This window comes from Gopherus evgoodei, chromosome 2 (genome assembly GCF_007399415.2).
Source record: "Gopherus evgoodei ecotype Sinaloan lineage chromosome 2, rGopEvg1_v1.p, whole genome shotgun sequence".
In the NCBI taxonomy this organism is placed as follows: Eukaryota; Metazoa; Chordata; order Testudines; family Testudinidae; genus Gopherus; species Gopherus evgoodei.
The window spans coordinates 256,364,691-256,389,435 of NC_044323.1; the positions used below are offsets into that span (position 1 = coordinate 256,364,691).

Below are 24,745 nucleotides of genomic sequence, written 5' to 3' on the forward strand. Positions count from 1 at the left end.
TACTAACATTACATTGCCCACTATCTAATATTAACAGGCTTAGGAAACAGTCACAAAGAAATCTACTCTAAGTATATGCATTATTTAAAAAAAGATGTAAAAATGAGTATGAGCTACAGAACAGGAGGAAGTAAAAATGTTTAGGTTGATGTGTTACATTAGTTTATATATTCAAGACATTTATGATAATCCAGTTGTGATTATAGATTATAAATCCTAGACATATGGCAATACGTATTTCACATTGGAAGGAAAAATCTCGCCATAAATATAGTCTCTAGGCCTACCACCTTCCTTTTCATCAATGAGGTTGCATACACATATAAATTTGAGCAGAATTTAAAACTTATGTTTACAGATTTAGGCCCTGGTTCTAGTTAGGGTGAAGAATATGTATGCAAATTTTTCCCTTTGCATGTCCACACCTGGGGCAGCCATAGTCTTAATTTTTGTGTGAACTTGGAACAAAAGGACCTCTAGCCTGTTCAAAGAGAATGGGCTTGGTTAGGGAAAATGTGGAGCCCTACTCTCCAACCCCCTTTCCTCTGAGCTGTCACAGCAAGGCACTCAGGCGAATGGTGCTGTAGAAGAAACTCCATATAGCTCACATAAGAGGAGAATTTTTCTGCATTCACTCAAAGTGTGTAGTGATGATCACTCTGGCATGAGTTTCGCTAAGCATTCCTAGTGGTGTTTTGGCTGCCCCAGCAACAAGGGAATCTTGTTTCCCTACTTCATGAAGAAGATGTGAGAAAAAGGGTGAGAAGCCCTCCGTTGACTCTGGACCTTGTCCTCTTTTGTAATTTTTTTCTCTTGTCCTCTCCCCTAACAATGGCTGCTTCCTCAGTATTCTGTCATACAATTTTGCCACTCTTGATTCAAGAGGCTACTACTCAGTCCATCAATGTAGGTTCTTATATTACTCCTGCGAGAATTCTGTGCCACTACGCAATTAGAATTTTGCAGAATTTCTTCCCCTCCCCACCCCCAGAAATGGGCTGCAGAGCTTTGGCCACCACTAGGAGCTGCTGGACCCGGCAGAGCCCAGGTTGCAAACAGAAGACAAGGCCGGGAAGGGGGAGAGAACTGGAGGGTTTCCAGCAGCTACAATTCCCAGCATGCCCCGAAGGAAGGAGGTGGCAGCTGCGCACAGGAAACTCTATGTAAGCCCAGGACCCAGCATCAGTCTGTTTCTCCCTCTGGATCCCTGGGCTCTAGAAGGGTAGGGTCTGTGAGTGTCTGGGCTGAGGGTCTGCAGCTGTCCCCTGAAGGGTAGAGGGTGTGAGTGTCTGGGCCAGGGGGCCTACAGCTGGGGGTGGGGGTCTGAGTTTCTGGGCTCTGGGGGGAAAGGGTGTGAGTGTCTGGCTCCCCGGCTGGGCTCTAGTGGGAAGGGGCAGAGAAGCAGAAACTGGGTTGTCATAGGGATTTCTTTAACTCTTTACTCCTGGGGGAATTTTTGTGTGTGTCTGTATTGTTACAGACATACCTGCTGACAGGTATTTTGAAATAAATTACCAAAATAATTGAAACTAGTCTGATTGCATAGTGTTATTTTGACAAAATTTGCAGAATTTTAAAATATTGTACAGAGAATTTTTATTTTTTGGCACATAATTCCTCCTAGAGTATTATATGACACTCATCAATGTGTTAATCTGTAGCTTCAACCAACTGGAACAACATTTCTGTTGGTGTAGTTAATCTACTCTCCAGCTCTTTTCCAGCTGATTGTAAAGCATATCTTGTCTCCCTGACCATCTGTCAATGATTATACAGTATGTAAATTTAAAAGTAAGTGATTTGGGATGCACTTTGCATTAGACTACAAAGTCCTCCAAAAAGGGGTTTGAATAGGAGTATTTGGGTGAGTAAAGACTACTGCTGTGAGTGGATGGTTTTAAGGCTCAGCCTTCTAAGGGTATATTGTAAAATACATACACAGGTAGTATAATGAAATCTGTACGAGGCAAATGAAAAGACTTGAATAAATTGTCTTAAATCAAGATTTCACACGTTTTCATCTTACTGTTGGTATATTTTGATAAAGATTTTAATGAAAAATTTGCAAAAGCCAAATTAAATTTTGTGCATCATTTTATTTGTATGTAAATACTGCTCAGAGGCCTTATCAGATCATTAAACCTGAAACAATTAAAAAATCGTTACTCTTCACATTCTTGCTCTGTGCAAGTTTTGACTTTCTGCATTCCCCACCGCTCTGATGCTGAAACTAGAAGGGGTTCCCTTGTAGTTTCCCTCCTGCTCTAGCCCAGTGTTGGTGGGGCTGGTTTCCAGACTCTGGTTCTAGCTCTTGGATCTGTTGCTATTTTATGTTTAACGCTGCACCATTGTGAGCGCCCTAGGAAGGGCGGGGGGAGGGCAGCTGGGTCTCAGACGGACTTTGTTTTTCTGGAGGTGCCAGCTCCTACCTTCCTGTTGCTATCAGAGATGCGCTTGTTCACTCCTGCCTCACTGGGTAGTTCAACAACAGAGGTGGGAGAAGGGTGCTGGTCCTGGAAGAATTTGTATAGTGGGGGTGCGCTGAGAGCCACTGAACCAAACTAAATCCTTATGGAAAGCGCCTCAAGCCAGGGGTGCAGCGGCTCTCCTAGTTCCAGCCCTTGTGGATGGGAGGGAGGCTGCCCAGACCCAGAGATGACCAAGGAGGCGGGAACATCAGCGTCTCGCTCCACGTGCCTCCCATTTCCAAGCAGGAGCCGCCTGCGCTCTGCACAGCTGCGAGCCCCGGCTCTGGGAAAACGAAGCGGCTGCTGGTTGCGCTGTTCATATGGCAACGGGCCGCGAGCTGTAAACACGCGGGCGGCGCGCGAGGAGGGACGAGGACCGGGACGGGGCTCGGACGCCCGGGCTGCGGCTGCAGCGGGGGTTCCTCTGGCGGCGCCTCTGCGCACCGTGGGCTCCGCCGCGAGGGCTCCCATTTGCCTCGCCGGGCGCTGGGCACGAGGCGCAATGGGCTGTTCTAGCAGCGCCCAAACCCAGACCCAGGACAGCAACCGGGCGGCTGCAAAACCCAGCGACACCAACGGGCTGCAGAAATGTGGTGAGCGGGGCTCTTCCCTTTCTGGTGTGTGACGGGAGCTGCTCTGGTCTCCAAAGCCGGGCTAGGAGCAGCCCAGAAACCTGCACGGGGCTCCGCTGCTGCCCGTTTCCTAAAGGGGGTCAACTTCTCTAGGAACCAGTGTCATTTATTGTTATTGATCGCTGGTGGGATTTTATTCTACCGTGTCCTTCGCTAGCACCTCTTATCCCAGCCCCCCAAAGCACTTTACAAAGGTGGGCTTAGGGATTTACAGAACAAATCAAAAGCTGATGGTCAGTGCCCAGAAGAGCAGTTTAGCTAGCCCAGTCCTGTAAATATGCATGTGAATTCTCTTACTCGGGTAGCTGTGCTGAGTTCGATGGGAATATTCAGGGGGATAAAGTCATGTACACAAGTGTTTTAAAATTGAGGTCCAAATAAGTCATAACATATCAAAGGATGACAACAAACAAGGAAGAGAGAATTGCAGGAACACATCAGTCTAAGCGAACCTACTTTCAAGTTAAAAAGTAAATCCAGCACTTAAATGAAGACCTCTTTTTAAACCAGAAAGCATATTTGTATCAAATGATTATACTATTTGTCCTGCATTCCCAGAGTTACTGTGAAGGTCGCACCTATAATAATCGTTCGGACAGGCGTTGGCCACCCTAGAAATTTGTCAGCATGATTTCTGTTTTCAAGTGCTGTTTTCACAGATTTATAAACTGGTTATAAAAAGTGCTGGAACTTAGTATACAAAGTCTTAGCCTAAAACTATTAACTTTTTTTTTAATAGTCACTTTTCTATGGATAGCTAGAAATGTTAAGACTCCAAAAGAGTTATTAGATAAAATCTTAACAACCTCCATTAAAGAATTAACATAAAATAAAACAAAAAATCAACCCCCCAAAACCAAAAACCTAACCTAATCTTACCTGTAAATTTGTGAAAAGCAATAATAAAGTTACTTTGTAGCAGCTGGTAAACCAACACAGCAGTTATTTCCCAAAAGCTGGGTCTACATTCTCATGGCAGAATTTCCTGACCTCCCTCAAGTCTAAACACAATTCTTTGTCTATTATTGGGTGGTAAGTATGTTTTTTGTAATGCATAAGCTTTTTAAATTAAATATCAGCTTCAGCCATCTTCCACATCAACTAAGAGTGGCAGTAGAATTTTGTAAGCAACTTTGGAAAGAAAACAAAACTGTCACAAAGCAGCTTGTATATATCTCAACTCTGGAAGATGACAAATATTGACTATTTTAGACAAAACACAACCATTTATTGCCTTAGATGATGAAATTATTGTCTCACTATAAAAACTACTTTTATAACAGCTTAGTTGTTACTGATCTTAATGCCTGTCATTGTTCATCATTCAGATATTTTATATTTATGCTACCTTATGTTTCGCTTTTTCATAAATGTTGTCTGACCATAGTTTGTCTTATAAAAACAGGCCTTATTGTACACTAGCTGAAGTTACTGGCAAAAATAGAGCAGAGTCGCATCAAAATCTGAACCCAATCCTGCAATCTGCTGATGTCACTAGAACTTTAAACTTTGATTGAAGGTTGCAGGATCAGGCATAAATATTACTGGATTTTCAAAAGTTTCAAAGAGGTACAAATCCCCTTGACTGTGGTGTTATCTAAGAAGCCCCTGCACTAGCTCAGTCCCACTGGAGAATCACCCATACCCTGGGCTCATCCACACTGTGTCAGATTCCACTGACAGTACGATTCCAGTGGTTGTACTGTAGTGCAGAATCTGGGCGCTAACATCTGCAGGTTTAACATTCAGGTTCTTTAAAAATGACAAGTGTCCATTAGAACAAATAATCCAATATTACAGTGAAAAAGTGGAAGTAAGAAATGATTCTGATATTTCCTTTGCACACAGTGGGAAAATTTCGTTCATGCAGATATGCTGTGCGTACACAATTCTTGTGGGCCTGATCCTGCTTGAATGAAGTCAGTGAGAGTTTTGCCATTGACTTAAATGGGCCACTAATTTCATGAGGAGTACTTTTCTGACTTTCAATGGTACTTTTGATCCTAAGTGGCTTGGTGCTTTTTAAAATCCCACCATGAATACACAAACTGTTGATATTTTTTATGTGTTGAAAAGATGATGTATATATATGGTTTATATAAATATTCATACTTTTTCCTTTTGTTTTCTTCTGATTTCTAAAGTAGAGAATCAATAAAAGTGTGAATGACTATAACAGCATTCAGATTTTTTTAATTAGCTAATGTAGAGACAATTTTGACATCTTGAAATACACCTCTACCTCGATATAATGCGACCCGATATAACACAGTAAAACAGTGCTCTGGGGGGGCAGGGCTGTGCACTCCAGCAGATCAAAGCAAGTTCGATATAACACAGTTTCACCTATAACGTGGTAAGATTTTTTGGCTCCTGAGGGCAGCGTTATATCGGGGTAGAGTGTATATGCTTCATTACATGTATTTTAAGGAATTACTGAGTAAAATACTTACTCTGAGTAATAATTTTTACCTGATTTTTGAGCATTATTCTGCCCATGGATGTACATGGGTCACTATCCTTGCCTTCAGTTGAATGCAGTTTTTCAAATATGATTTATCTGTGATAATAAGGTGTCAGTTTTCTTAATTAAATAATTTGTTTCCAGATTAGAGACAAATCCTCCTATCAGTCCTTTTGTATAACATCTTTTGAAGCCAGTGGTAGGCTGGCATAAAACTAAATTTCAGGACATAGTCTGATATTAGGAGTTGATCCTGCAATCCTTACCCTTATGAAATCGATGGGCCCATTCCTATCCCATTTAAGGCAGTGACAAAACTCCCACTGACTTTATTTGAGCTGGATCAGGCCCTAAGGAACTAACTGTGTGAACATGGAGTAGCCACATGAATAAAGTTTTGTAGGGTTGGCTCCTCAGCCTGCTTAAGACTATCTTTCCCACTACATGCAAAGAAAATATAAAAATCTTACTTTATCTTTTCACTGTATTATTTATCCCAATGGATGCTTGTCATTTTTAAAGAACCTGAATGCTAACCCTGTAGATGTTAGGACAAGGCACTCAAGTATGGTACTGCCCTTGGAATTGCACTGCTGGTGGAATCTGACTTGGGGAAGATCAGCCTCCCATGCAGGTGATTATCCAGTGGCGCACAAATCTTGTATCACACCAATCCCTTGGTGCAGTTTTGACTTGTTGGAGCAAGTATTCAGCCTGCAGCCAGGTTAAGTTAGAGCAGCCCTGAGCAGGTGTGCCCCGATCTGCATTCTCTGTAGTTCAACTGCTAATTTTTGAATATTTCTCAAAGATTTCAGATGTAAGCTTTCTTTCAAAACAAATAATTTTTGAAGCTTTTAGGTTATTCTTATATATTTAGTTTTCTGGGCCAGATCCTGCCACCTTTACTCATATCAGCTATCTACTATTCTGAGTACTTCCATTTGCGGCCATTGGGACTATGTACATGAGCAAGAGCCACTCCCACGAGTAAGGGTTTTCAGAATTGGCTCATTTCTTTGTATCTAGTGCTAGTGCTTTAAAGAATATTCCTAGATTTAACACATTGCATCTCCATAAACTTAGCTCATAAAAATTTTAATAATTTCATTTTAGAAGTTATTTCAAAGACATTTTAAAATCATTTGTGCTAAATCCTGGCCTTGGCATACATGCAGCGTGGAACTCAAATGCAGCTATGAGCCCAGTGGTTTCTGTGCCCAGAACCGCTGCATATAGCTGAAGGATGGAGGAGTCTCTTCACAGTGGTCACGTGAGTGCTGTGGTAGCCAGCCATGCTCTCTCTGGTAGATATAATCAGGAAATGGGGCCATCAGGCCAAAGAACTATTTCCCCACCACTGACAGGGCTGGCGCAACCTATTAGGTGACCTAGGCGGCATCTAAAGCGCTAACATTTGGGGGGCGGCGACTGTGGTGGTCGGACCTTCCGCCTCCTCTGTCAGGGTGGCATTTCGGGGGTGGGACCTTCCGCTGCCTAGGGTGGAAAAAAAGCTGGTGGCGCTCCTGGGAGGAGATGTACGCATTCCCTTATGCCCATGGAATAGGTTTGGGAGAGAGTGTGCCTGCCTGAGAGTATAATTTTTCCAGTCATTCTCATGGGGCCTTGTGACTCCTAATAAGTCTCCTCTGGCATAAGTGCCATACTCTAACACTAATAGGGTTGGATAAAATATCCACATAGTTAATGTAAAAACTTGCTTGTTGCACTTAATTTTATTGATATCCTTACCTGCATTCTTTAACTATGTGTTAGTAGGTCTAGTCATGATGCTGTTATAAGGACCTTATATACAGTTATTCCCCTGACTGGAGGAATACTAGCTGTAGAATAAAGATTTTCTTTCTGTTAATTCTTTGCTGTTATATTTTAGAACGTTTGGTTTGTTGTAAAATGTTAATAGCAGGTTTGTAAGGGAATAGTACTACTGAGAGTGCTACGTGGCATAATGCAGACCTGGCACACCTTTGTACAATGGAGCCCACTGAAAATTTTGATGAAATAATTTTATATTGTTCCTGCTGTTTTGGCCTACTTTGTCAATGTTCTAAGGTCAAATTCTTTGTCAGTTTCATTCTGCAGCTGGCTGGATTCTAGAGTCTCTATAGAAGAAAATCCTGTTTCCAAGCAGAAAAGAGGAGACTGGAATTATTGAATCTGAGCTATTTCAGTCATTCAATTTAGAGGGTTGTTGATGTTTTGTTACCATATATTATAAAGCATATTAACTCCTTAAACTAATGTTATGGTGCTAATAAATTTGGACTTGTGTAAATATGCTGAAACACTCTGCACTGGAATTCTTACCAACCAGTCAGGATGCAAGATATTTACTTCATGAATTAATTTAATAGGAAAAAGACATTTGCAAAAAGATTTCTGTTAAGTTTTTCCATAAATAAATTATTTCATTCAACTGAAATGTAATTGCAAAAGTTTGCGGCTATTTCACTGTATCTGAAATAAGTATCTAAATGAACACAAACATACAACTGCTGACAGATGGCTCTATTAAAGAGGTATAAAGTTTGTGGGAATTGCCTGTCTAAACTAAAAATGTTTTTTACCATTTCTAGCTCCAACTTTATCTTCTTCCAACAATGAAAATAAATATTTTCAAAGGTTTAATGTATTATCACTATAAGGAATCTTCTTGAGTGTTGATTGCCACAAGATATTCATATTTCTGGGGAATGAATATATTAAGCTGATGATTGGGGCCCTACTTGTTCCATTTTAGAGAGTCCACCCTATTTTGAATGAAAGCAGGGGAATACCCCCTGAATTTCCAGCAGGATGGACCTTACGTGGTATAATACTATTTTAAAATCCACACTTGCGTAGGACATATTATATAAAACCTGTTGTCAGTTAGATAGGAAAAGGTGCAAACTGGATTTGAGTAAAGGGCTGTAGATTAGCGCAAGGTCTGTTGTTCAAGCAGAGGGCAATTGTATTGGCTCCTACAGCATACGGTTTGCATCCTGGTGCGCAGAGACTCTGTGCTTATCTTGCCACTAGAAGGAAGCATGGGTTAGTGGCTGGAGCAGATGACTTGGAACTGAGGCTTGGATCTTTTTCCTTTATGCAGTCACTTATTCTTTGTGTGATCTTGGTAAAGCCACTTAGCTTCTCTGTGCCTCAGCTTCTCCACTGGTAAAATGTAGAGTATCCTTAGCTATCTCCTGGTCATGTTCTGGATCACTACTCTTAATAAATATGTGGATTCATGTCTGTAAAGTGCTTTGAGATCCTTGGAGGAAAGGTGGTAGATAAATCTAACCTATTTTTCACTTTATTTGCTTATTCACTTTTTGCACTATATTATGCTTTGACAATGAGACTAGATTACTTACTCTAATTTTTTTCTAGTCAGTTTTCATTTATTTTCACTTTATGGTACTATTAAAACAACAAGTTTCTGCAATATTTGCAGGGAAGGATTAGGAATTTTTTAAAAATTGTTTCTATTGAAATATTTAAAATCTAGAAATATTTCTGTTGATGTTAGATTTTGAAAACCTTGATATTATAAAACCTAGGTTTTGGTTCTGCAGTAAGTGGAACTGACAGTGTCTTGGTAAGTGTAAAATGTCAAGTACACCCAGTTCTAGCATGAGGATTTTATTCTGTAACCTACTGTAATCTTTTACCTATTTGAAAGTCAAAACTAATTTTATGTTGATGTGTAATGTAACTAAGGGTTCAATTCTGTAAACACACGCCAGTAATTTTACTCACACAAGTAACATGTTAACTCATGTGTTAGTGTTTGCAGGATCAGACTCCGAAGATACAAATTTTCAAAAGAGCCTACTGATTTTGGATGCCTCCATCTTTGGTGTCCAACCTGGGACATCTTTTAAAAGGCCTTATTTACAGAAAGTGATGATCACTCCCTTTTTGAAAACCACACCCCTTTAAGCTGTCTCAAGTTGAACACACAAAAACTGGGGCATGGGAAAATCATTAATTGCACTTGCTTTTGAAAATACGGGCCATGACCAGAAAGTACCCCTTCTCCTGGAAAAACCCAACCCTTTAAGAAATCTGTGTGTGCCGCCTTCTTGAATTTGGCTTGTTATAGTTCTTTGTAATCAGATACTTAAAACCCCTCATTTCATGTCCCTCTTCCCACTATACCTTGAATTACTTTGCAAACTACTGTGCATCTTGACAATGCTCGTATGCATGAAAACATGAAACTGTTGTGGCTTTATGTATATATCTATTTCTTTATCATGTACAATACTGTTTAAAATATTTGCAGTTTTTCTTTTAATTCACAATCACACTTTTTTAAATTCCCAAATTATTATTTATTTATTACTGTGAAGATTTTTCCAGTGAGAAGATAAAGCAGAAAACTTTCTTTGCTATTCCATTATAAAGCCCAACTGTACAGTAATATGTATTTTATAATATTATCAATTACTGAAATATTAACTTACATAAATCATAATAAACCCAATGCAATATAAGTAAAAATCATAATGTAATCAATGGTAATAACTCTTCATTAACCCTTTCAATAAATTTAGCTAAGACCTGCAATCTTACTTTGTGATTACAAACCTTGCCAAGATCCACCTAGCATATAAAGAAAGAATAATTCATTATTGGTAGCCCAGTGCCTTGGTTCAGATTATAGTTTCCTATGCAAATGAGAGAGACCAGTGTTTAGCAGGTTTTTTCCATGTATGTTGTCACTTTTGAGCCTCAATTCATGCCACTCATCTACCTCAGTTGTCTTTCCTTGTACTCCTACTCACTTCAACCCGAATGCATTTGACACTTCTTAGGAGACTGCCTCACCTGAGTGCCCCAGGGGAAGTACTGTTTTCTCCCTGAGTGCCTCTCACAGAAAGTTGTTTTTCCCTTCAAGGAATTACCACAATGAATTTATCTTAAAAGCAACCAGACTCAAATAATCTAATTAAAAACAAGATTTATTACATTCTTCAGCCATTCCCCTACCTGTTTAAAATATTCCTTAATTCTGTTGACAGTTCTCGTCACCACAATCATCATTTCACCAGAAAATGCAATTTGTCAGAATCTTGCAATTACTATATTAACGCATTTCCTCCATGAACTCCCTAAGGGTTCTTTCATCCTAATATATTTTGTGAGATAGTTAAATTCAATGTCTTGGCAAATTTAATCAGATGATGATTAAATCAGCCTGGTAAATTGGTATTAATTTGACGGCTCATTCTATGACTTTTTCAACTTTATGATAAAATGCCTATAGAAATGATGCATAAAAACAATTTTGTTCTGTTTTCTTTTCCTAAACTTCATCTGGCTAGCAGACCCATAGCTTTATTTATCCTGTAATCCAATCACAATGAAGGAGCCAGAACTGTTTAGTTTATGTTTATAGTATTTCAAATATTCCTTCCATATTAGTAGAGAAGTACATTTGAATGTATAGTCCAGGAGTCGGCAACCTTTCAGAAGTGGTGTGCCGAGTCTTCATTTATTCACTCTAATTTAAGGTTTTGCGTGCCGGTCATACATTTTAATGTTTTTTAGGTCTCTCTCTACAAGTCTATATGTTATATAACTAAACTAGTGTTGTATTGTAAAATAAACAAGATTTTCAAAATGTGTAAGAAGCTTCATTTAAAATTAAATTAAAATGTTGATCTTACGCCACCAACCCACTCAGCCCGCTGCTGGTCTGGGGTTCTGTCCACCTAGGCCGGCAGTGGGCTGAGTGGGGCCTGCAGCCGGGACCCCAGCTGGGAAGGGTCTGGCAGCCAGAACCCCAGAGTGGCAGCGGGCTGTGTGGGGCTGGTGGCCAGGACCCCAGATAGGCAGTGGGCTGAGCAGCTCAGCTCACTGCTGCTCAGGGGTTCCATCCTCGGGATCCCGGCTGCCGGACCTGCTCAGCCCAGTGCCGGTCTGGGGTCCCGGCCCTGCCCACATACATGGGTACTTACCTTCTCCCTGGTTCCGGCCCATTCTCTTCCTCTCTCTGCACTGAGCTGAGAGTTGGAGTGGACCGAGCACAGGGCTGGGAGTGAAGGGTCTGGCCAGGAGCTAAAATGAAGGAGGGGGCTCAGGGCTGGGACAGGAGGTTTGGGTGTGGGGGCATTTATCAGGGCAGCTCCCATGTAGTGTGAGGGGTGCAGGTGGGAATGTGAGTGAGGGTGAAGGGGCTCCCATTTGCTGCTCAGGGTGTGGGTGGGGATGTGCAAGGTGCCTGGGATGTGGGGAGGGGGCTGGGGATGTGGAGGGTGCAAGACTCAGGGCAGAGGGCTGAGGGCATGTGAGGGGGTGCAGGTGTCAGGGTAGGGGGGCTGGGTATGTGTGGGGTTGCCAGTCAGGGCTGGGGTCATGGGTGGGTCAAGGAGTCAACAGAGGGCTGGGTGGTATAGGGCTCAGGGCAGGGGCCTGGGGGTGTGTGCGGGTGCAGGGCTCAGGGCAGAGGGCTGTGTGTGGAGGGGAAGATCAGGGTTCAGGGCAGAGGGCTAGGTGACTGCCCCCCCCCAGAACCCCCAACCCCCCCCCCACTCCTTGTCCCAACTACCCCCTCCTGGGACCCCACCCCCTATCTAAGCCTCCCTGCCCCTTATCCCCTGACTGCCCCCCCCAGGACCCTACCCCCACCTGTCCCCTGACTGCCCCAACCCTTATCCACACCCTCACACCCAGACAGACCCCTTGGACTCCAATGCCTATCTAACTGCTCCCCACCCCGACACGACCCCCAGAACTCTGAACCCATACAACCCCGCTCCCTGCCTGCCCCAACCCCTCTCCACACTCCGACCTCCTGGCAGTCCCCCCAGAACTCCTGACTCATCCAACTCCCCCAGCTCCTTGTCCCCTGACCACCCACTCCAGAGACCCCCCCACCCTAACTGCTTCCCCAGGACTCTCTTTGCTCCCTGTCCCCTGACTGTTCAGACCCCTATCCACCCCCCGGGGCTCATATGCCCCATCCAACCCCCCCTGCTCCCTGACTGCCCCCTCCAGAGACTCCCACCCCTAACCAACCCCCCATCCTGCTCCCTGTCCTTTGACTGCCCCCACCCCTTAGCCAACCCCCAGCCGGCCCCCTTACTCATCCGGAGCCCTGCCGCCGCCGCTCTCAGCCCCTCAGAACGCTGCGCGGGCGGCTGCAGGGCTCGGGGGGAAGGCGGGGGAGTGGCCGGCGACTTGCTGCGCTAGGCCAGCGCTCCGGCGTGGGACCGCGGACCCTGCGGCTTGCCGCGTCGGCAGGATTTTTAATGACACGCGGAGTCCCAGCAGGCAGCCGCGTGCCATCGGTTGCCGACCCCTGGTATAGCCTATGATATAAGAGAGAGTAATATGTACACTAGTTCAGTGTTAAACATGTTGTGTATTTTAAGAAGTTAAAATGCTTTTTCTTGTCACGTGTGTGAAGTACTGTATGCTGTCCGTGCCCTGATCTTCATTGAGGTTAGCAGTGATTGGATGGTAGCATTTAGGCAGGTGTCCCATCATGCTTTGGGATATAGTTCTCTCCTTAATATGTCTAGTGTGCATATTAGCGCTGCTATCGTTCACATGAGCTGTGTGGCTGCATAAAGGGGAGAATCTACTAATGGCTGCTGATTCTATTGAACAGGAAAATCTAGGTCAGTGGTTTGCATTTTCAAGTGAAAGACATGGCACCCCATTTGTAAGCACCATTAGAAGCCACCCATGTGCATCTAGGGTTGTCGAAACCGAACACCCTTGCCCTGCCCCACCTCTTCACTGAGGCCCTGCCATCAGCTAACTCCATCGCTGGCTCTCCACCATCACTCACTTTAACTGGGCTGGGGCAGGGTGTTGGGATGTGAGCAGGGGTGAGGGCTCTGCGGTGGGACCAGAAATGACAGGTTTGGAGTGCAAGAGGGAGCTCACACCCCGATGCGGGAAGGGGTTGGGGCAACGGGTTGGGTGTGGGAGGGGGTGAGTGCTCTGGGGGGGCCAAGGATGAGGGGTTTGGGGTGCAGGAGGAGGCTCTGGGCTGGGGCTGAGGGGTTCAGAGTGTGGGAAGGGGCTCAGCGCTCGGGCATGGGGTTGGCATGTAGGAAGCAGTGCAGGTTCTGGGAGAGAGTTTCGGTATGGGAGGGGCGCTGGGGTGGGGGGGTTGGGGTGCAGGAGAGGGTGTGGGCTCTGGAGGGAGTTTGGGTGTGGGAAGGGACTCAAGGCTGGGGCACGGGGGTGGGATGCAGGAATGGGTTCTGGATGTGCACTCTGGGTGGCACTTACCTGAGGCGGCTCCCAGAAGCAGTCGGCATGTTCGATTCCTTAGGCAGAGGGGCCAGGGGGCTCTTCATGCTGCCCGCAGGCGCCACTCCTGCAGCTCCTGTTGGCCACGGTTCCTTACCAGTGGGATCTATGGACCTGGCACGTGGGGCGGGGCAGCACACAGTGTCCCTGTGGCCACCCTGCACCTTGGAGCTGGACATGCCAGCTGCTTCCACTAGTCGTGTGGAGCCAGGGCCAGCAGGGTGCCTGCCTTAGCCCCGTTGTGCTGCTGGCTGTGCTGACCGGAGCCGCCAGGGTCCCTTTTTGACTCAAACTGGACGTCTGGCAATCCTATGTGTATCCAAGGGTAGGATTTAACCCTCAGTACACTTGCTGCATGCATATTTATGCTGTAGAAATTATTGTTTCCTTAGTCAGTATCTGATCATGTGGGCCTGGCTCAAACAAAACTTACATATTCAATATGCTTTACTCATAGGAATGACAGATCTATTTAAAGAATAAGTTTTATACACAACTGCAAACTGTCTTACAGGTTGTAACTAGAGCTGAGTGAATTTTTTTTATATATATAATTTTTTGGTTCGGGGTTAAGCTGAAATTTAAAAAAAAAACACCTGATTTTGTTCAAGGCAAATGAGAGAACTGAAAAAAATAATTTAGGGTCAAATAAAATATTTTGTTTAAACCAAAATTATTTGTTTCCAGGGTTTTTTGGGTGTTTTTCACTCTTTTGTTTTTAAATTTAGCTAAATATCAAAATAAAAATACATTTTTGATATGAAGAGTCCAAACATTATTTTTCAAAATGACTAAGACAAAAAACACTTTTAATTTTTCAAAATATATATTTTTAGGGCTGTCAAATTATTTTTAAAAATCACAGTTAATCACAAAATTATAAAAAATAATCTCAATTAATCAGTTTTAATTGCACTGTTAAACAATAGTAGAATACCAAATTTATTATAAATAGTAGAATACCAAATTTATTATAAATATTTTTGGGTTTTTTTACATTTTCAAATATATTGATTTCAGTTATAACACGGAATACAAAGTGTACAGTGCTCATTTAATATTATTTTTGTTACAAATATTTGCACTGTAAAAAAAAATAGAAAAAACAGTATTTTTCAGTTCACCTCATACAAGTGCAATCTTTTTATTGTGTAAGTGCAATTTACAAATGTGGAATTATTTTTTTCTTTTACGTAATTGCACTCAAAATCAAAACAATGTAAAACTTTAGAGATTACAAGTCAAAGCATGAAGGGGCATACAGATATTTAGCATATGTAGCAGACAGTTTTGGTGCCCTGAAAAATGCATTTTTCAGCGAATTTACTATTCACCAAAAGCACTTCACTAAGCTCTAGTTGTGACATAATTGCACAAGTGCTATCCTATTTTAAACACTTGTTCATTAATGTTATATTTTCTCTTTTTCTTTTTAATTACAATAAATAAACCTACTTCAGATGAAAACTTTCCAACCACAGAGGAAAATGAAACCATACCTGACCAGACAAAGTTAGATCACATGGAGGAGGTGGATCTCACACCTGAGGAGACAAAACCTAGTGAGAATCTTCCAGCAGAGGAGCCAGAAGTTTTGATTCCAGCAGCAGCAGAATGTGTTAATTCTAACTATAAAAGAGTGGATCTGGAGGGCACTCGACCGCTGGCTGCAGAACGCCTGGGGAGCACTGGACCACCAGCAGAACACATTGGGATACCGCCACCTGCGGGACCAGCAAAGGGCACTGGGATACCGCCACCTGTGGGACCGGCAGAGGGCACTGGGATACCACCGCCTGCCGAACCGGCAGAGGGCACTGGGATACTGCCGCCTGCTGAACTTGCAGAGGGAAGTGTCAGCCCTGTAACAGAAATAGTCAGGAAAGTACAAAGTAACGAAGAGGACCAACTCATTGAGGGTAATATTTGTGCTTTTGCAGATTCAGGAGGCCAAATTCTGCCTTTAGAGACTTGTGTACAAGTCCCATTGACTACAGTCAACGCTGCACATGAGTGTGTGAGGGCAGAATTTAGTCCACAGAGTTCTTACACTGTATTATATGAAAGAATGTGGCTGGGAAAGCCTCATGCACAGAAGTCAAAATTGTAGTAACTGTAATAAAGCCTCTCAGCTGTTGACTGTGCTACTTCATTTCATACTCTGTGTTTTTTTGGTTAGATAAAATATCCCTTAGACTCCTCATTTAAGTGCTGTGGGTTGTTTCTTTGTAAAGTATTATTGCTCAATATCCACAAATGCCATATTATCCATTTCACTACATAGCTGATGTAAATACTATTGTAGTGTTATCCTTGTGGGGGGAGTGGGATCTCAGCAAGCTATAGAAAGGATAGTTCCACATATAGTTTATTTGTAAAGCACCTATAGAGTGCTGGATGCAGTTGTTCTAGAAGTGTAAGTAACATAGGCATCAAGCTAACTGCATAGAAAGTCCTTTTACCTTGCAGGGAGTCAATGGGTCTCTTTGAGAGAGAGAGAGAAGCAGAAGTAGTCTTTGCTATGCTCTCAGTTATTATACTGTGGGGCATATTTCTCTCTGGTCTAATTCTATTGGAGTTACACCAGGGATACATTTGGCTTTATAATACAGAGTTCTGCTTTCTATTGTGGTGATGTTCTACCAATTCAAAAAAACCAAGACAAGCTATGGCTGGGAGGGTGGGAATGCGCAGAAGAGCCATTTTACCGGGCTAGCTGCTAGAGAAGTGGAAAAGCACAAGAGATATGAGTGTAAGAAAAGGAGGAGCATGGGGTAGGGTTTCTCAAAGAAGAGGAAAAGTAGATATCTGGGGAGAAAAATCATATCAAGGAGTGTGGGTGCCTAACAGAGAGTATTTGCAGTGCCTCACAAAGGTGGAATATGCCTTGAGGGCCTGGGGACCTCAAGAAGGGGAGACTGCAGGGTGGAGTAAGTTATCTCAGGAGAAGGCTTCTCAGTGAGTCAGAGATTCAAGAGAGTGTTTACACATGAGGGCAGAGTATCGCATGCATGGATTGGGTTTCTCACTGGCAGAGTAGCTTAAGTTAGGGGTCAGGTGTCTAATAATAAGTGGCAATTACTCATTAAATAATTGGATGCCTCAGGGAGAGGCATTCCCTGGGGGAGCACAAATGGGTGGCACATAAGGCATGTTCTCTGTAGGAGAGCGTGCCACCAACAGCCTCTCCCACTGCACATTCCTACTGAAGAGGCGGAAAGGTCACTTCTTGAAGCGGAACTTAATGACACGTGCAGTCACTTGGCTATGTAGCATCACCACCCATAAATGTGTTGACTCTCCTGAATCTATATTGTGAACCTTACACCTCACATAGAAATATCTGAGGTACAGATGCTGCTTTCTCCACTCTTACGTATTCTTGTTTAAGAGATTTTGGAATCTGTTTCTTCATGAGATGGTAATTTATCTCCACATGTGTTAAATTACTAGAATAAAATACTTATGTTACATAAAAGCTATATGGCTGACTTGGTTAGATTGATTACTTGATTATTCCTTTAACTGGCCCTTATTAGCTTACTGGCATTCTATTGGAAGCAGAACACCATCTAGTAATCCATGTAGCATGGACTCTATATTGAGACATTTTTGCAATTAAAAAAAACTGATTGTTTGTTTGAAGGACAGATATGGAGGTTATTCTGACCATCTAGTCACTGTTGTTCCGCTTCATCTCAAAGCAGGATTCCTTTTTGGACGAACTCTGTGTACAGTTTTGCTGATGTCTGTCTCAAAATGGTGCTCTTCCACATACTGTTAATTTGTGTGTGTGCTCGCACATGCACAGGGAGGAGGATTCTTTCCATGTATTTTGTGATGATTGGGCTCCTCTATTTATTTACAGCATGGTTTTTTTATTTTCTTAATTCACTAATACTACTAAGAGGGATGACAGTGAGGCAAATAATTAGTTTTATATTTCAACCAGAACTGCACGCTACCACTTTTTTCTATTTGTGTTGTTGACTTAAGTTTATATATTTATGATCTTGATAACAATATCTATATTAAAAGTTTACAGTAAAAATCATAGTTACATAAGAAAACAAAACCAGTTTAAATATGAAATCAAGCCTCAGGTCAGAGTGCTCTGAATAAAAGTGAAGCAGGAGCATTTTATGGACATGAAACATGCATGTACCTCCACAATTGTAAGTTGCATTTGAATGTCTCTTATCTATTGATTCATTCAGTTGTTGACGTATTTCTGTGTCTGATAAAAGCTCTTGCAGGGCTGACAAAACCAGATCAGCCATGCAGAAAAGAGCTGGGGGCAATTAATACTGGTTAAGGGTATCCTAATTTGATATCCATGATTACTGTTTCCAGGTAAGACGGGAGAAAAAGAGGAAACTGAGAAGCACACTGAGCTAGTAAGTGAGGGGACTGAAACAAAAGAAGAAGAAGAAACAGGAGAAGCTGTGGATGCTACAGCAGCAACAGATAGGTATGTTGACAGAGAAGTGAAGGACCATGTATATTATCATTTAAGAGACAGAAAAGGTGTACAATGTTAATGAACATATCTTTCATTATCATTGCATTCTCAATTTGCAGCTGCTGCCTTCTGATTTTAACACAGGAGGCATATTTATCTTTAAAGATGTCTCCTTTTTTGTGGTAGCAATCAAGTGTAAGTTGTGCGTTCTATCAGATCTCATTTATATAACGTTCCTATAACCAGTAAATCATTCGCTGTTTGGCAAAAATGGTAGACTTTCTCTAATGCACAGGCCTGGAAAACTAGATGTTTCATTAAGAGCATGAATCCCATAGTTACTATTTGCGAGACTTGTTCTTATGAATATTTTATTATCACAACTCTGAGATCTCCTTTCCATGATGATCCTTCATTTTAGATCCTCCTGCTTTTTGTTACTAGCAGTTGAATTCAGCAACATAACACTAGGATAAGTGCAAATTCCAGAGTCAGTGCAATCATGTGGGTAAGTAGAAAGCATGAGCTGATGAGAGAATGTTTAAAAACAAATAAATGAAAAATAATAGATGTAGGGGGATAAGAACATCACTCCAGAAGAATTTAACTTTACACTCAAATCAGACCTCTTTAATTTCCATCATCGCACAGGCACTTCATGGGGAGTGTTTCCTCCCCCTTGCTGTTAAACAGAGGGTCCCATATTAACTTTAATGGAAGCCAGTCACTTAGGGCCAGATTTTTAGATGTATTTAGCTTCCTAAAGACACAGGCTTCTCATGGGATTTTTAAAAGAACTTAGGTGCCTAACTGCCATTGATTTTTGAAAATCCCACTACATGCCTGTCTGTATCTTTAGGTGCTTAAATACCTTTAAAAATCTGGCTCTTAGGACCTGTTCCTGCAAACTCTTACTCCCACAAATAGCTATTGGTCAAATGAGTAGTCCTAATCATTCTGATTAGGCTACTCACATGACTAAGAACTACTTGTTTAAGAGCTGATGGATCAAACCCTAAGACCTTTTGAATATGATAGTGAATTTCTCTAAAAACGGAAATCTATATGATCAAAAGGAGCCAGAGGACTCAGGAGTATAGTTATCATTATCTTATGCCCCCATTCTGTATAACAGTGAAATAAAATAAGAAATTCCAGTAGCTGTTTTTTATAGTTAGCACCACAGTATAAAGAACTTATGGTCAATTAAAAGTGAGCTATTGCTACTTTTCTGCATGCCTTGGGGTGTTGTCTGTATTTCGCTGCATAGTTCAGTCTGTCTGTACTACTGTGGAAAAGAAATGGCCGTATGCACACTAGACAATAGATTACTCTTATTTTAAAGAGGGTGATTCTTGAAGCCTTTATTATGAGGTCTTTGACTGTTCGGCTGTAAGATATTTTAGAGAAACTCAAATTGTGGGTATGTCCAGAATAAAGAATGAGTACTGGATAGTTTGGGAGGGGTAGCTTCCTCTTGTGTACAAACAATATCAATTTAAGCTACTTGTGTGCCCCCAGCACTGTATTACCTGAACATCTCACACTCTCCTTGCAATAGCCTCATGAGGCAGGGAAATACCATTCTCTCTGTTTTACAGATGAGGAACTGAAGCACAGAGAGACTAAGTGGCTTGTCCAAGGTCACATACTAGAGGTACAGTAGGAAGTTGGACTCGAATCTCCTGCTTCCTAGGTTAGCACCCTAACCACTGAACCATCCTTTCTCTGAGCAGAAAACCTGTATTTTCAAGGTTCCTAGCTTCTTCAGATTCCAAGTGCAAATACTAGCACAGCCTAGTCTTTCCCATAAAGCTAAAGCCACGTGGTCCTCCAGGCACAGAAGACGAAAACAATTCTGTTTACTTGTCTGCATATAGTTAAGACTTTAAATCTGGCTGTCTGATAAGAAAACAGGATTGCCTGAATTTGAACTATGGTCTCATTCTCTCAATTAGATTAAAAATGTAATATTGTTGCTGCTGTGATTTTTCCAGAGGTATTTCTCTCATTCTGCATGTCTTGGTTTGGACTATTGTGCCAGGGCTTCTCCTTTTAATTCTCTTTGTTTTAGCCTGTCTGAGTGTCACTAAACAGAACTGAGACCATGTAATAATTTATTTTAAATTCACATGAAAATTATAGCACCTTTAAATAATAATCTGGTTAATGTCAATCTGTCTTAAAATCTAGATCTGGTCATGCAGAATAGCACTGGTCCCATCCTCCCGTATTGCTACCTGCTGGTGCTGTTGAACACTTATTCTGATAATGTCCAGGAATGTGTTGATTACTGGTTCCCCTTCAAGCCAATAGAGAGTAACCTCCATGGGCTGAATAAGATCTCACTCACAACTGCAGCAAGTTCTGGATCATGGTTTAACCATGTATGTGCGTAGATTTGCTTCAGTTTAGTTCACTGTGACCATTTTGTACACTGCAGTGTTACAAGATAATGAGAATAGCTTTTCGCCAAGAGCGATAAATCCTGAAAGGCATGTAGCATAGTGGCTAAGAAGTTTGGTAAATATGCTTAAACATTGCCATTTGTTGCAGATTTGATATTTAAATACTACTATAGAGGCGACTTCCTCTTCACATCTGTGTAATGTGATCTAGTACATTGTCAGTTTGTACAATGCCATAATATGCCAATTCATTATTTTTTTAATAGCTAGGCCACTGTGTAGAACCAAAACATTGAAACCATATGTGTAGTGACTGCTGTAGTCTGGTGAATATGGCATCTGTGTTCAATGACAGCTTTGCTTGTGAAGATCCAGAAATGTTTTCTACTTCAAATATTTCATCTCTCAGGATAAGTTTTTGGACAAAGTGACTAGAAGTTGCCTTTCATGCTATGCGTTTCAGCATACTACTTAGCTTTTGCAAAGCCTCATTTTCATGGACGACAGTTCAATTAAGACCTCTGCTCAATGTGCAGCTACGGTCAAAAAAGCAAACAATATGTTAGGATGCATAAGGAATGTGATGATGAATAGTACAAAGAATATAAAGCTGTTACATGAATCAGTGCATGGTGTGGCTTTATCTGGAATACTGTGTGTGACACTGGTCACCTCATTTCAACACGGATATTGCAGAATCAGAGGGGATTCAGAGAAGGGTGATAAGAATGATCAAGCGATTGAAAAATCTCATATGAAGAGTTTAAAAAGGAGGGATTGTTACCTTTAGGATATGAATAAGAGGGGACGTGATGAAAGTTTATAAAATAATGAATGATCTAGGAAAGGTAGAGTGAGAACGTCTGTTTTCCCTCTCTCATAACACAAAAACAAGGGAATAATCCATTAAATTAAAAAGTGGGAAATTCAAAACTTGTAAAAGGAAATACTTTGTCGTACAATGTGTAATTAAACTGTGGAACTCACTGCCACAAGGAAAGTCATTGAGACCAAGAATTTGGCAAGATTCAAAAAGAGATTAGACATTTATATGGCTATAATAAGCCAATGTCAGAGACACGATACTGGACTAGATGACCCTTGAGTCTGATGCAGCATGTGAATTCCTATGTTCCTCTGATAATTTTTGATAATTGCCTTCAGTTCTCTGGCCTGACTAGCAACCAATGTACATGACCAATGCCATTGTCTCAGAGGCATTAGCAACATGAAGGCCCAATATATGACAGCATCTTCATGGATAGTTATGTCTTTAAAAATACATTGTTTTTTGGAAAGACAGGGATAATTTTTTCTGAGATCTAAAATAGTAAGCTCAGATTGTGGTTGGTGCAGTACACAACAGTGTACCCATACGGACTCCCCTCGAGCTGCTCATTTATGTGTGACCAGTGTCACTGATTTGTTTATGGTCATCTACATAGTCTATTTCACACAGTGATCTTCAGAACCCTGCCTTGTTGAGCCAGACACGCTAGCCTGCTGCAACTCAGATCCAGGTCTGGTCCATGCCCCCAAAGCTTCAAACTTCAAGCAAAAATTGCTCAGCAGGTCACCTATCTCCAGCACCCAGACAACCAGTTCCCAATGGGATCCAAACCCCAAATAAATCCGTTTTGCTCTGTATAAAGCTTATACAGGTTAAACTCATAAACATAAACTATAACACTGATAGAGAGATATGCACAGCTGTTTGCTCCCTCAGGTATTAATCACTTACTCTGGCTTAATTAATAAAAGTGATTTTATTAAGTATGAAAAATAGGATTAAAGTAATAACAGACGGAACAAAGTAAGTTACCAAGCAAAATAAAGCAAAAACATGCAAGTCTAAGCCTAATACATTAAGAAACTGATGAAAGGTAAAATCTCACCCTCGGAGATGTTCCAATAAGCTTCTTTCACAGACTAGACTCCTTCCTAGTCTGGGCCCAGTCCTTGTTAGTTTAAGCAGACATCTTAGGTGGAATGCAGGGGTGTTCTCATGATTGGGCACCCCCTTTGTTCTGTTCCACCCCCTTTTATATCTTTGGCACAAGGTGGGAATCTTTTGTCTCTCTGGGTCCCCACCCCTCCTTCTAACTGGGAAAAGCACCAGGTTTCAGATGGATTCCAGTATCAGGTGACATATTCACATTTCCTGTGAGACTCCAGCTCCATTATTCGAGGGTTGACCTGCACGCACCCACGAAGGTTTGCAAGTAAACAGACCATTTACAAGCATTTGTCCTAGTCAATGGGACCCATCAAGCTTCCAAACCACCATTAATGGCCCACACTTTGCCTAATTACAATAGGACCTCAAAGTTATACTTCATATTTCTAGCTTCAGTTACAGGAATGATACATACATACAAATAGGAGGAATGTATTCAGTAGATTATAAGATTTATGATCATACCTTACAAGAGACCTTTTGCATAAAGCACATTTGTTACATCATATTCACACCTATAAGCATATTTCCATAGAACATATGCAGTGCAACATCACAGTAGGTACATGCACAAAGAGGAGCGGGGATGAAGGAGGTAGGGATTGCTGAGGATGGATAGTGGCTTTCTCAGGCCTTCCCAAAAGATCCTTCCAAATATACTAGCAGGGGGGTAAACTATTCAGGACGTATTATTTAAAGGGGCTCTCAAGATGACAGTCTCCCTTTAATATATATCTTAATATTCAGTGCACCACAAGTTAACTTTTTTTTTATATATCTATTTCAGAGGCAATGAATAACGAGGAATGAGAGTCAGGTCTATATGGACTTCCTCTTCTTGGTCCTGTCAGCTGCTCAAATGAACATTCTTTAATCTAATGGCTTTTGGGGGAAAATATGAGGATTTTAAAAAGCTTTTATGGACTTCGCTACAAGCATTAACAAATGGCACCAGAAAAAATCTAAGTATTTTTCCTGAAGTCAAGTTGCCAAGACTTCAACAAGTAATTGAAATATATGAACTTTTTACCTATCTGCCACAGAGTGCCTTTTATACGCTGTTAATAGAGTGGAAAGAATTGTCATATAAAACAGTCTAACTGCTCAATTTTCATTTAAGAGTTTTCCAGGTTAAAATGAGTAACTTAAAATCCATCTGAGGGACACTTATAATTGGTACCAACTAGCATTATACAGGATGCAAAAGATACAGTACTGCATGTTGTTTCAATGTTAGTGCTAGGCTGAGGTCAGAAACATAGGTCCAGTCCTGATCCCAAACCTTACACAGGTGAATAATTTCAATGAGTGCATGGAATACCCATGTTTATCAAGTTGCTCAAGTGCATAGATATATACAGGATTAAGACCTGAGAGCACCATTTAACAGGACCTGGCTAGATGCAACAATCAGTTTTTCAAGAAGATAAAGAATACATAGGGTGTGACACTGTATGATGACAAATGTCTTTTGATGACTTAAAAAAAAAAAAGGTTACCGATAGGAGAGCAGTAGCACATACACTTGGGCCTGGTCTACACTACGCGTTTATACCAAATTTAGCAGCGTTAAACCGATTTAACCCTGCACCCGTCCACACAACGAAGCCATTTATATCGATATAAAGGGCTCTTAAAACTGATTTCTGTACTCCTCCCCAAGGGGAATAGCGCTGAAATCGGTATTGCCACGTCGGATTAGGGTTAGTGTGGGCGCAATTCGACAGTACTGGCCTCTGGGCGGTATCCCACAGTGCACCATTGTGACCGCTCTGGAAAGCGATTTGAACTCGGATGCACTGGCCAGGTAGACAGGAAAAGTCCCGCAAACTTTTGAATTTCATTTCCTGTTTGCCCAGCGTGGAGCACTGATCAGTACGGGTGGCCATGCAGTCCCAAATCCAAAAAGAGCTCCAGCATGGACCGTACGGGAGATACTGGATCTGATCGCTGTATGGGGAGACAAATCTGTTCTATCAGAGCTCCGTTCCAGAAGACGAAATGCCAAAGCATTTGAAAAAATCTCCAGGCTATGATAGACAGAGGCCACAGCAGGGACTCAACACAGTGCTGTGTGATA

General features: G+C 41.8%; 1 protein-coding gene across 2 annotated transcripts; it reads left to right on the forward strand.

Moving 5' to 3' along the window:
• Positions 1-2,908: 2,908 nt before the first annotated feature.
• On the forward strand, positions 2,909-24,255 carry ERICH5 (glutamate rich 5). 2 transcript variants are annotated; one of them, XM_030549589.1, is made up of 5 exons: positions 2,909-3,061; positions 15,299-15,757; positions 18,192-18,309; positions 18,722-18,808; positions 23,453-24,255. In XM_030549589.1, the coding sequence occupies exons 1-4, from the start codon at positions 2,971-2,973 to the stop codon at positions 18,774-18,776; spliced, it is 723 nt and encodes a 240-aa protein (XP_030405449.1). In that variant the 5' UTR covers positions 2,909-2,970; the 3' UTR covers positions 18,777-18,808; positions 23,453-24,255. The 2 variants fall into 2 exon arrangements, with proteins under 2 accessions (XP_030405449.1, XP_030405450.1); XM_030549590.1 differs by lacking the exon at positions 18,722-18,808.
• The last annotated feature ends 490 nt before the right edge of the window (positions 24,256-24,745 follow it).

Excerpts from the sequence above, each read along its gene's own strand:
- ERICH5 (XM_030549589.1), top strand. The coding sequence starts at position 2,971 with ATGGGCTGTTCTAGCAGCGCCCAAACCCAGACCCAGGACAGCAACCGG. Across the intron at positions 15,758-18,191 it reads AGAGGACCAACTCATTGAGG|GTAAGACGGGAGAAAAAGAG; the intron begins GTAATATTTGTG and ends TACTGTTTCCAG. Across the intron at positions 18,310-18,721 it reads GCTACAGCAGCAACAGATAG|ATCCTCCTGCTTTTTGTTAC; the intron begins GTATGTTGACAG and ends CCTTCATTTTAG.